This window comes from Thunnus maccoyii, chromosome 1 (genome assembly GCF_910596095.1).
Source record: "Thunnus maccoyii chromosome 1, fThuMac1.1, whole genome shotgun sequence".
Lineage (NCBI taxonomy): Eukaryota > Metazoa > Chordata > Actinopteri > Scombriformes > Scombridae > Thunnus > Thunnus maccoyii.
Window position 1 is genome coordinate 19,424,365 of NC_056533.1, and position 13,583 is coordinate 19,437,947.

The 13,583-nt window shown below is 37.6% G+C and overlaps 1 protein-coding gene across 1 annotated transcript; it reads left to right on the forward strand.

The window, feature by feature from the left end:
• The first annotated feature begins 12 nt into the window (after positions 1 to 12).
• Positions 13 to 5,744, forward strand: irf8 (interferon regulatory factor 8). The gene is made up of 10 exons (XM_042411005.1): positions 13 to 1,321; positions 1,548 to 1,664; positions 1,815 to 2,018; positions 2,375 to 2,558; positions 2,769 to 2,869; positions 3,143 to 3,200; positions 3,631 to 3,678; positions 3,832 to 4,227; positions 4,353 to 4,468; positions 4,669 to 5,744. Exons 3-10 carry the CDS (start codon positions 1,848 to 1,850, stop codon positions 4,864 to 4,866), a joined length of 1,272 nt encoding a protein of 423 aa, XP_042266939.1. The 5' UTR covers positions 13 to 1,321; positions 1,548 to 1,664; positions 1,815 to 1,847; the 3' UTR covers positions 4,867 to 5,744.
• Positions 5,745 to 13,583: the final 7,839 nt, after the last annotated feature.

The following is a 13,583-nucleotide window of genomic DNA, read 5'->3' on the forward strand; positions in this document are numbered from 1 at the left end:
TATTTATTATATTTTTAGTGAACGTCTATGTATTTGGACAATATTGGACAATGACACACACAACTCAGTTTTACTGAGTTTAACTAAAATTACCAGCATTATCACAATAATCTGTACACTCTATGTTTCCTACTGATATCAGTGACTATTAGTTTTTGTCAAGATTTTGCAGAGAATTAAAAATCTGACAGAAACTACTCTTGGTCTACAATTAGCTCAGTTTTGTTAGTTTTCATCAGTGGACGTAGAGTTACAACAGACATTACAACAAAACAGTGGATTTATTGGATTATCAGTGAGATATTCAATGTTATAATGTATCTGAAAATATGATTAGATTCCACAGAGATATAGTCACCAAACTGTATAAGTGATGTTACAATAGTATTTGATAAAAAAAAAAAATTAAAGCTTACGAAAGAATACAGTTATATGAGAGAGTAGGTTAGCAGATAATATTGCTTACACTACTAACCTCCCCCATGAACATTATTCCAAAGCAAACCTGTGGCTCATCAAGACAGTGAGTCAGACTCTTATATTTATCTTAAATTTCAATAAAGAAAACAACTACCAGAGTCACATAAGGAAAATATTCCAGGAAATACCCCATCGTTTGGTTCCTTGGAATTTATTTCTGTGGGAACGTTGCATTAACACCACTCTCACTGTATCTCCAGTTACTGGCTTCAAAATTGCATATTCCCATATACTGAAGTTTAGTTTATTTACATAATGCTCCTTGTACCATTTTGACTTCTATGGCTGAAAAGAGAGCTACTGAATAGAATTCCTTATGTGTATGATCATTTCAGGTGTAGACATGTTCAGGCAGGCTAATTCTTGTCAGGACTTCTTTAAAACATAAAATTCAGGCTTACTGTAAATATAGCAAAAAGAAACTGAGTAGCATACATGCATCAGAACAACGTCATACCCAAAAGAATATTACAGGGACGCTATGACACTGTGGAGGCTTAATATGATTAATAAATGAGAATGGAGTAAATAAAAATGCTTTGTCAAAACTCTCAATAGCGATCTTTATTGATAATAACATGACATTTAGCTCATGAGCCTTTATTAGATGTTGACCATGACGATGGGGGATTTATCATTCATCATATTTCATAGAATTTTGATATTATTATACACACTGATAAAACCCACGGGACTTGGTCAAGTGGGACAGACTTCACCATCTGACAGCGGGCTGCTGTACCTGCTAAACAACTTTTTCGAGGTTTCTCATCAGTACTGAGTGGACGTGGGAGGGACGCGTTACCTTTGTCTGGAGCGCAAAAATCCCCCAAAGCATAAGGTAACTTGTGACTCTCCGGGTTTATTGAGTGCTCCACGTCTGCGTAGCTTGGCGTGGGCAGCAACTTAACAGCCACCGCTTGTGTCAGGCCATTTCTTGTAAATGCCCACAGTTAAGAGAACAACACTTCCGTAATGGGCCGGCCCACAGTGATCTTAAACACTTGATTGGTCAGAGTGAAGCAGTATTGTCAAATCATCTCGCACCTATTTCATTCACCGCACAGGGCACAATAAACCTGACAGGCGCGTGTTAGTGAGATCTCACATTAAATCTGTCAGTGAGCCATCTATCAACTCTGGATAACACATATAGGGCCACGATCTCAACTGCCTGTTTATCTGTAAGTGCTTTTACTTTTCATTTGTTTTTGAAATGACGTAAAGTACAATGTATTAGTTTTGCCTTGACGAAAGATCAAATTATAATAGTTTAAACACACATAAATAGCAATGATTTATATGTTATTAAGAATCATGTCCGTCCCGTTTAGGCATATCCGTGAACAATCCAAAACCAAGACAAGATGTCAAACTCGGGAGGTCGCAGACTGAAGCAGTGGCTGATGGAGCAGATCCAGAGCGGGCAATACTCCGGACTCTTGTGGGAAGATGACAGCCGCACTATGTTCCGAATTCCATGGAAACACGCAGGGAAACAGGATTACAACCAAGAAGTTGACGCGTCCATTTTTAAGGTTTGACAAATAGATTCAATGGAGTTTTGGTTTTACGCGCAGTGCTGCGTAAAATGGATTGTGTTGGATTAGTCTAGCGCTTTTTTTCTTTTTAAATCAGGCCAATCATGTCCGAATGGAAAATGTCGTTTAGTAATTTTGGCCATAAAACGTTTTACTTAAATAACAGGGGGAAGTATTTCATTTCTACCTGCTCAAACTTTGACGCAATGCAATAATATATGTCATCTTTTCTTTCTGTTTTTCTTTCTTTCTTTTTTCTTTCTTAAGGAGAGTTTTAAAAAAAGAAGAATCAGTTTAATATTTTTTCTTGAAGCATCAAGCTTTAACACAATATTTGGCTTCTTCCTCCACAGGCATGGGCTGTGTTTAAAGGCAAGTTTAAGGAAGGGGACAAAGCTGAGCCTGCAACATGGAAGACGAGGCTGCGCTGTGCCCTGAATAAAAGTCCTGACTTTGAGGAGGTGACAGAAAGGTCGCAGCTGGACATCTCTGAGCCCTATAAAGTCTACCGAATTGTACCTGAGGAAGAGCAGAAGAGTGAGTTCATGAATATTGTAGGGTATATGTTAATTTCTTTAGTTTAAATCCAAAACATATCTCCATTATCCAACTGCCAGCAAGTAATCTTCTTTGACATTTGAGCAATGCATGATGTAGGATAATATTCCTGGGTTCCTCATTTAACAATTGTGAATGGTGAAAGGACAGTGCATTAAGAGTCATAATGTCTCTTTGTTCTGTCCACAGATGGCAAAAGCTCAGTGATGGCCATGACAGCTACCACCAGCTCTGGTGATACTACTGACATGGACTGCAGCCCTGCAGAACTAGAGGAGTACATTAAAGAGGTGAGACTGATTCTTACTTCAAATCATTTATCTATCTGTATTTCTCACCTCTATTTCTGCCCCCTCTCACGTCTCTTCAAAGATGCCGCTTAGCTTTTGTGTTATTTTCTTTCTGACTACCACACTGTGCTGTCTCCTCCAACACTTGTTGCACTGAGCATGCACAACCTCCCACATGATCTTCATGACTGTCAGTTGTACCTTACATTGCTGTACAAAGGTGCTTGGCTGATCATTTATCAGACAACTTATTGCCTCATTGTCTTGTTGCAGGAGGAAGGCTGTAGCATCCAGGCCAGTCCAGAGTATTGGTCCCAGGGCAGCATCAATGGTAAGACAACCTTTTCTTCCCACTTTACAACACAACACACTTTTCTCTGATTACATTTAGCCATTCACTGTTCAGGCAGTGTTGTTGATATATGTTGTTTATCCACTTCTCTCAAGTACGACTCTTAGTTCCGTCTTTTTGAGACATGAGCTTTAATGTCTTTGAAAATAACCACAGTGGAAAGCTTAATGACACGTCCCTGCAATTGTGGGTGCTAAGTAGAGGTTATTTGCTTGTCTGTTGAATTCTGCAATGGAGGAATTGACTAACATCCTGTCGAACTTTGCTGACTAAGGGGATAATTTCTTTGTAAGATCGTGCTAGAGAAATGGTATTTCTGATGATGTGACAAAATAATGACATGACAGTGTGGTCAGTGATCACTTAACCATGTCCACAGCCTAACTCAGCTCTTCCTTCTCTGATTCAGCTTTCCCAGTGCATCAGGAGCCATTGCCATCAGGCACTCCCAGCTCAGGTATTGATTTTTATTGTCCAAGAATGCATCATAATTAACATCAGAGCTATAGTTAAGTATGGACAGTAATGATGGCTTCAGGATACATGCATCATGTTTTTGACATTTGCAGTTGTTTTTCTTGCAAAGCTTACCAAGTATCCTCCTCTCCAGCTTTCTCCCAGATGATGATCAGTTTCTACTATGGAGGAAAGCTGATACAGAACACACCGGTAATTCATCCTGAAGGCTGCCGGATCGCTCCGTGCCAACAGCACCTGGGTCGTGGCGCCCTCTACAGTTCAGACAGCATGCAGAGTGTTTATTTCCCCCCTGCTGAGGTCATTGAGTATGAGCGCCAGCGCCATGTCACACACAAGCTTCTTGGCCACCTTGAGAGAGGTGTTCTGCTCCGTGCCAATCAAGAAGGCATCTTCATCAAGAGGCTGTGCCAGAGCCGTGTCTTTTGGAGTGGGCTGGGTGAAGTGGGCTCACAGTATGGCCCCATGCCTTGTAAACTTGAGAGGGACGCTGTGGTCAAGATTTTTGACACAGGAAGGTTTCTTCAAGGTGAGCTTCCATGTTAAGCTTATGAAAACTTGAAAGAGTCTAAATCAATGCAAAACACATACAGGTCTTAGCAAATCCTAAAGCCTAAAAAAATGTTCCTGTTCCATGTGCCTTGTATGTTCCAGCTCTTCAGCTATACCAGGAGGGTCAGTTTCCAGCCCCTGATCCAACAGTGATTTTGTGTTTTGGAGAAGAGCTCCATGATCTCAACAATGCCAAGAGCAAACTGATAATTGTGCAGGTAAGAACAGTCAAGTTATGACATTTTTACATCCTAACGTGTCTTATTTACAGTAAATATCAATGTCTTTAGTAGATGCCTGATCGAGCAACATAAATATCCAATATTTCCTCAGCCTTGAAATGAAATACTTAGTCCTAAGACAATACAAATACAATATATAGATAACTAAAACTCTCTGTCTCCTCTGTCTGTGGCAGATTACTGTGGTGAATTGTCAGCACCTGTTGGAGGCAGTGAACATGCGCCGCCCCCAGCCCTTCTGCAATAACCCCAACCTGGAGATGTCTGATGAGGTGGCCTCTGACCAGATGGCCCGCATCTACCAGGACTTGTGCAGCTATAGCGGCCCCCAGAGGCCAGCCTGCTACAGGGACAACATGCCCATCACTGCCTGAACTGTGAGCAGTTACAAACCCGACAGGAGCTCCTCAGCATGTTCTAAAGTGAATGTACAAAATATTAGAGACATTCCATGTTTTTCTGTCATACACTGACTGAATCCAGGTAAAAACCAGTATCACAGTTAGACTTTTATAACAATCACAGTGGAGACATAATGATAAGGAGAAACAAATCAGCCAGAGTAAGTAACTGTAAGTAAGTAATATTAGGATGCCCCTAATATTTTGTATATCGGTACTTTTTATATTTTTATATGTAGCGCTAACACTGACTCTGTGTCTAAAGTCTGCTTTATTATTACAATAGAGTGTTATCGTCCAGCTCAAGAGAAAAAAGTGGCATATGCAATAAGACTCATTTATTACACACAACTCCACTGTGGTGTAAAGCTTTAAGAACATATTCAACCACATTACTTAACAAATCTGAGAAACGTCTTTAAATTTCTGTGAAACTTATTATTTTGAGTTGATAATGTATTATGGACATCTTCTTTCTCATCTATATCTTTATAAACTCTTACTCAAAAGTTTAATTGCAGTATGTCAACTGACTAATGTATAATAGGTAATTTAGCTCTCAAAATGGAATTTTATTTTTACATACAATTTTTTTTTCTTAACTGTTTTTTTTGCTATTGAGTTACTTATTTCTTATAAGATGACCATTTTAATTTTAGACCAAATCAACATATTTTTCTATTTTTTCAGTAAATAAAACAATATTCATACGAGTTGATAAAAGATAAGGGATTTAAGATGCAATGTGGCATTATATTATCGATAGGTTTTACTATCAGACTGTTTTGCTTGACCTTTATTTTCATAATTTTTTATAACTGCATTTCTAATAAAAGTGAGTTTTTACTGAACTACACAACTTGTCTTTATATCATCACATTGCTGTTGATTTCATTTTGATTGCTGAATTATTACACAAGTGATGAATATGAAATTGTGTTAGTAACAGATTAGTCTTCTAGGCAGCTTTTTCAGCCATTTCATGTATTTTGTACAGTATTAAAATCAGTGTTGAGACTTTACCCTACACTTATTGCAAAACCACTTGATGATAACATACTGTAACTTTGTCAACAACACACATGAACATGACCACACTAGATCAAATTTAAAGTCTAGGCAAGCTGATTTTCAAAACATACTAAAATAAATGAAACCTAGTGTCAGGTGGGGGGAAAAGAATATATCTAAGAACTAAAAATGCAAAAAACAGCAGTACAATTCTTTAAATTTCCTGATATCGCCATGAGTAGATGTCAGAAGTGTTGTTCAGAACATCCAGTTCCCTACAGTGAACACAGCATGTTTTCTGTCTGCTTGTTTCAATGCTTGAGTGACAGTATCGTGTTTGATGGATAAAACATTCAAATCTGCTAAACTGTTCTAATGCTTTTGCCATCACATCAAATAGAAAATTCTCGATGTCTTGTGCATAATTATATAGACATTTACTCATAATTTGGTCTGATATATTTCTAATCTTGATAAGATATTCAAGAACTTGATTAGTATTTGAATTATAGCTCTCGTGCTTTGAACAATGCTTGGCTGCACAAGATACAAATGTCTGTGAGGTTGAAGAGGTTAAAGCAAATTTCATATTTATGCAGACATAACAATACAATGTAAACATAAGATTCCATATTGTCTTTTTAGATATTGAGGAATTACAAAGTATTGATTTGAAAAACTTAACTGAAAAAAAGTTCACATTGTTCAGTGATTGTTACTTCAGCCACAACAAAGTGCTTTACATTTTACAGGGAACTCCACCACTGAGAATGTAATTAACTATGAACACATACTGTTTATTACTCTGGCTTGGGAATGATGAAACTAAAACATTGTATGAAAGTAAAAGAAGGATCTAGACTAAAGTAGGGAAACTCTCGGACACTCCCCCTTTCCCTCCGATGACTAACAGAGAAAAGAAAGGAAGAGATGTGACCAATTTGTGCCAAATGATTAAATGATTCACAGTTGAGACAAAATCAACCCATCCGCTTCTACAGTATTGGCATTTAAAACCAGGGAGCAAGACGACAATATCATCTCACACGTCAAAAGTGGAAATATCAGCAGGGAAGTGTGTAGAATATGTTTGGATGTAACCATTATGTAGACACACACACACACACACACACACACACACACACACACACACTAATGCTACTAATGCTAAGAAACATTTTCACTTCCCCAATACAAAAGCCATGGGTTTCTAATGGTCATTTTAAAATGTTGCCACTCATACTGTACTACTGTAAGGTGAAATAAGTTAAAAGAAAGGCAGGCTCTCAATGAAAATTACATGAATAAATATAGGTTAAATGAAAAATAACACACATATGATAACATAATTATATGTAATGACCTTAAATAATATTAAATACCACTTGTACCATCATGTGGTGAATTAGTGGTGGATTAACTTTTATGAGACAGGTTTGGGAAGTTGAGTAAATCAGTTTTTCAGAATTTATTTTAAAAGATCTACTGAAGGTCTACTGAAATGACTCATACAGAGATCATAGTGTAGGATGTCATGTGCTTGTCAGATGACATCTCGGGATAAAACCACTTAAATTAGAATAATTAATGAATGGTTCGCTGAATAAGAAACACAGATGGAATATTGTGTCTATGTGCAGGTGCCTGTGTGTGTGTGTGGTTTTTTGTATGGGGGAGTTCTCTCTAAGTTCCACAGAACAGGAACTTACTTCAAAAACTGTCACAGGAAGCTGACTCTCCCCCCACCCCCAAATAGCATGTCTGACGCTGGATTGATACAATGTATTTATGGTCCATAAAACATACATACAAAGTAAAATCAGGGATATGATTATTGTCCTTGTGAACTTGGAATTATGGGCTTAAACAGTATCTGGTTTCACATTTTAGGTTGAATAAAAAATATCAAAAATCCTGAAACCATAGAATTAAGAATTGTTTTAAAAGGACAAACAGATGAATGATTGCAATTTTTAGCTACTTGAATATTATTTAATTGTGAAATTTAATGAATCTAATGAATTCTGAAGCATTTTAAGATTACAATAAACATATTGTGGTCCAAGCAAATGGAGGATTGAAGGCCTGAAACTCCAAGTGTGAATGTATCTACTTTATATGTTTTTCTTTGTGATGTACAATGAAGGACTGCTCATTGGTCCAAAGGCCCATTATTCCGAAATCCCAATAGTTTGAAAAATGTCCCATTGGACCAAACGCCCATTGTCTAATGGCCCATTATCCTGAAAACAAAAGCCACTGCTCCAAAGGCCCATTGCTCTGAAAATACAAACTCTGGAGTTGGAGTTCAGTGACTACTTTCCAGGCTCCGTTAACATATTGGTCAATTTAACAGATAACGTATAAATCATAACATAAATCATAACGTATGACTTTGTATGACTTCTAAAGAAAGACTTCATTTCAGTTCAATGCAGTACAATGTGAGGTAGCTGGAGCCAGAAGCCAGTTTGACTAGCACAGCACAAAGACTGGAAACAGGAAAGAAACAACTAGCCTGGTGCAGTACGATTGTAACGAAATCTTCCAACAGACACCTCTAGAGTGAATTGTTGTTTTTACACTTCATTTTTGGTGAGATTAAATAAATAAGATATAACATGTTATTCGGGCTTTGGGAGGGAAGTAGAGCTGTTGCCTTTGGACAGAGCCAGGCTAGCTGTTTCCCATTTCCAATCTTCATGCTAAGCTAAGCTAATCAATGGCCAGCTCTAGCTACATATTTATATGTAGCTAGAGCTGGCCAATATATTTATGTTTAGTAGATATTTACCATACACACATGAGGTGTGTGGTATCGATCTTATGTAATTCACAGCAAGCGAGTGAATTAGTATATTTCCCAAAATATTAAACAATTTCTTTAAATGTACTGTAAATGTGTATGATATGTATGACAAACATTGCTAATGTTTTGTTCCAGACACCACAGGGAGTCAGAGCTGTACAGTAACTTAATATGTTCATTTAAAAATTCGACTACTTCACTTGTATATCTCCAATTTTTGAGACCATAAACTTCTATTTTGTACCATTACAGCAGGAAATATTGTAAAGTGTACTCCACAATTCTTTTTTTGACACCTCAAGATACCAGTTAGAAGGGAAGAGAAAGCAAGACTTTACAAGCACTTTAAGAGGAAGAACCACTTTTCACAGAGAGTAGTTTTACTTTTGGTAATCACTTGCTCGTAAATGCTTTGTTTTCTTTTAACAAAATATTGTATTGATATTGAAGTACAGTAATGGATTTTTCCCATCTCTGCAGGGAGTGCAACAGGAAGAGAAGGAGACACATGCTTGTGTACATTTCTGCTAACTGAGTCTCTTTTCTGCTCACTTTTCCAGCGTCTGCAATGTGGTTCTCTTTGTATTGCAACATCTCTTTGTGGCGTCTGAGGCTTCCCACAATAAACCATTAGAGACAAGTGACAAACAGTCCTGATGTTGCCATCAAACGTAACCATGGCCATCTGCTCCATAGCATTTCAATATTCTGTGTTCTACAGAAGAGAGACACTTAAAGGAAGCAGCTCCAATGTCTTGAAAAGCAGCGCTTCAAGGAAATCAAGCAAAAAAGAGGAATAACTGCAAATTGAAAGCTTTTCCTGATAGATTTAAGGTATCGCTTTTTTTTGAAGGGGGGGAGGGGGGTTGACTTTGTTTCCTGAATTGTTTGTATATGCTGACTCCACAGTCCTTTCAAGCAATATCCCTAAACTTGGCTGCAGGCTCTCTGCACTGACCTTTCAGATCTGTTGTCATCCCATTGAACATGTTGTTTGATTATTTGTGGTTTAGTATATTTTTCAAGATTGTTGTAAATCTTAAAAAAAGTCTGAAACCAATTCACTGACATGTGAGTGAGATAAAATGTAATTTATAAAGAATACTCTTTACCCTGAACAGGTTGTGTCATGCAAGCCGTGGTGTTAAAGGCGTTGGTGGTGTCTCTGGGGACAACGCTGGTTTAGAATCAGTGTGGGTGAGATGAGAATAGGCATCCAGAGAGGAACTGGGAGAGCACTGAGGACGCTTTCAGTGGAGAGACAGGTGGACGGGGAGCCCACATCCTGGGATGCAGGGAGAAAGCCACCTAACCACACATGTTTTGTACACACACAGACACACACCGTGGTAGCCACTGATCAAGGATCATATCCTCTAATCAGTATCAGTTCATGTCCCTCAACCCAATGGTCCCTCAAGCCTTGTGCCTATACGGAGGTCTTCTCCTGGGTTAACTGTTAATTTTGTAGGATAAAGACCTGTAAACATGATCAGACATGAATGTATAAGAAATCTAAATCTTCAGAATCTGTCATTATTAAAGACAACAGGAGGTTTTTAAGAAACACACAAAAATTGGAATATGTGTGGCAGGGAAGGTTTGACATGTAAAAGTGAAGATGAGGAAGTTTGCTGATTTACGGGAAAGTGGTTTCTTGTAACCTGCGTCAAGATTTCTGTTTTCAATTTTTCCCTCCTTTTCTAAGGAAGCCCTTGTATACTGCCTTCTGTCACACTAACCCCCCACCCACACACCCACACACACACATACACACACACACAGTCGTACTGTTTTTAACATTTAACTTGCTAGTGCTCTGGGCCTCACAAGTATAATCAAATGAGAGCACAAAGGTTTCTTTATGGCTATTTTTGTGAGGATATCTTCATTAGAGTGACTCACTGTCATTGATTGATAAATGTCAGCAGCTAACATTTGTCCGTTTCTGTTGAGCTACAATCATGAATTTATTAGCTGATCAAAGAGAAAATTAATCAGCAGTGATTTTGATAATGCAATAATCCTTAAAGCAAGATTTTCAAGCAAAAATGTCAAAAATTCATTGGTTCCAGCTTCCCACATGTGATTAATTTTGGATTTTCATACTCCTCTATGATAATAAACCAATTATCTTTGTACATTTGGAAAAGTAAGCATGGGCTCCGTAAACATGTGTTAGACATTTTTCACAATATTTGCTAACATTTTACAGACCACGTGAATAATCCATTAATTGAGAAAATAATATGTAGATTAATTGATAATGAAAATAATGTTACTTGAAACCCTAATGTTTTTATACACATTTTAAAGAAATCATAGGCCTGGATTAAATGGGCTGGGCTCATTGTGTCAATATCAGTGGGTGAGGGGAAAGCTGAAAATTGCATCAGTCTCAGTCCTGGTTGCTGCACTCTTTGACAAGAATGATCCCTGACCGCCTGATCTGTCTCTGGACAGGAAACACAGGAAGGAGCCCAGGAAGATGTTCCAGCACATAACTTCTCCCCTGAAAAGAGGAACAGACAACATGCAGACCTGCTGTGTGTGCATGCCATTTGTAAACTTTGGTTTATATGAGTGAAACATGAATGGGAGGGAATCCACCGAGATGTAATGAGAGAGTCACTAAATGTTTTGACATTATTTTTCAGTGCCCAGAAAGTTTTATATCACAGGATTACTCTAATTACACCCAAGCATTTTCTATTTTTTGTGCAAAGCAGGAATGTACAGACTGGATATCTTGAAGAAAGGTCCTAAGAAATGATTTAACTCAGATGTGAAACACCTACACAACAGTACATGACTTATTTGCACAGAAATACTGATGAATTGTTAATAACTAACCTGGTGTATTTCTGTTTCATATTCAAGTAAAACAAAACTTATCAGTAACAAAAGAAGGTGATGAATGTTGAAATGGAGGGGAAGACCAGGGTGGAGTGACAGTCCCTGGGGAAACAGAGCCAGGGGAGCATGAGCGCTGTATTGACATGTGGCTCACAGCTCAGTGCTCACTTTGTGTTTGTGTGTGTGTGTGTGTGTGTGTGTGTGTGTGTGTGTGTGTATGGTGTGGTGTGTGTGCGTATGCAAAGTGCAGAGATGACGGGATGTGGGTAGCCAGAAAGGTGATAGTTATGAGGTAACAGAGAGATACCTGAGAAACGGATTTGCTGCTGCCTCAACAGATATTGTGAAATTACTGCATTTTTGAACATATGCTGAATATGAAAATTGTCATAAAAACCCCGCAGACATACATATTTAAGGGCAAAATACTTACTAAAAAATACTGATGCTTCCTAAGAACATTACTGATATTTTAGGATACTGCTGCACACAGAAAAAGGCTAAGACAAGCAATATTTGCACCAAAACATACAGCAGACATTATACACTGCTTTGATAATCTGTGAGTATTTCTGTTTGCATTTTTTGTATGGTATGTGGTTGATTATATGTAACTCTGTGATTGATTGAGGAACAGGATCCTTGTGGTTTGAAACCTTGTTTCCAACTATAATCGTTACACCGACCGTACAAGTCACGTTGATTACACAACCTCTTTCTGAGTAAGAAGCCACAGACTGGCCAGGCAACAGGTGCTGCTGGGATGGAGATTATTTAAAGTTGCTCTAAAATGGTTCCAGTACAGCTGAAGGAGCCTGTGGGCCAAGCTGTCTGTCAACCACATGCCTCAGTAGAAAGTACAGTGACAGTACATACTTCCCCCTTTGAAATGCCAGAATCCAAACATGACCATCACAAGACTAAGGTGGAATTACCTGTTAAAAGCAGTGCTAGCATCATTCATGCAGTGAATTTGTTTAGTTAATGTCAGTTATTTGGAAATAGTGAGGCCGGCTGTATTATCTTGGATTTGTTGATTGCGTGAAGATGAACATGATGCATTGCTAAACATGCATTTTGACAAAATTTGGATTGCTGGAGGGAAACTTAAAACTAAATCCTCTAGATGGGAGAAAGTGTGAACAATTTGCATGTTTAAAATCAGCAACCCGGTGAAAAATTCAAGTATATTTTTATCACAAGATTTGCATGTTGCCGTGTTCCGCTGTGTCCCATAGAAGACAGAAAAGGTAACAGCCCTGACGCCCACTGAAGCAGATCTTCTATGGCTAGTTAACCATGATAGTTTGCAAAGTTTTCAGTTCACATCAATAGAGAGCGCATTGGGGAAAATCCTGCTTATGTAAAAATGGGCAAAAAGTAAAGCTCATGTCATAAGAGCACTTAAAGAATGAGAAGGAAATAGTGAAACTTATGAAAAAGAGGAAACAGCTTATTGTTGGGAGATGACCCATTGTTGAAAGATATTTCATTAGTTATTATATTTCTAAAGTGATTTTTACTTGTGTTTTTGCTTTTAAGGTTTTAGCATTGCATGAAAGGCAAAGAACTCAAACAAAACCACACTAGGGAAAGCCTGTAAGGATTTATTTTATACAGATTTATATTGCCATCTAGTGGCAGCATAAAGCCACAGATTATTCACATATTACATTTGTTTGCATACATTTATAACTAATTTATAACTATAAATATGGCTTTAAGCATTGAAATATATACATAATATATTTTTAATCTCATACAAGTACACATGAAGGCCTTTATTCAGTTCAAAGAAAAAGTACTTATCTATTTCTGGTTGAACATCTAACTTAAAGTGTTTTTTTAAAGTGTTTTTTTTAGATTTCCCTGTGTTAACTCTGTTAGCAGTCTTCATTATAATGATATTATGATCATTTGTTTGAACACTTTGTTTTATATTTTTTAAGTTTTGTATTTACTTTTTCTGTTTTCGTTAATATTTTCATTGACTTACTGTACCATCAATAGAATA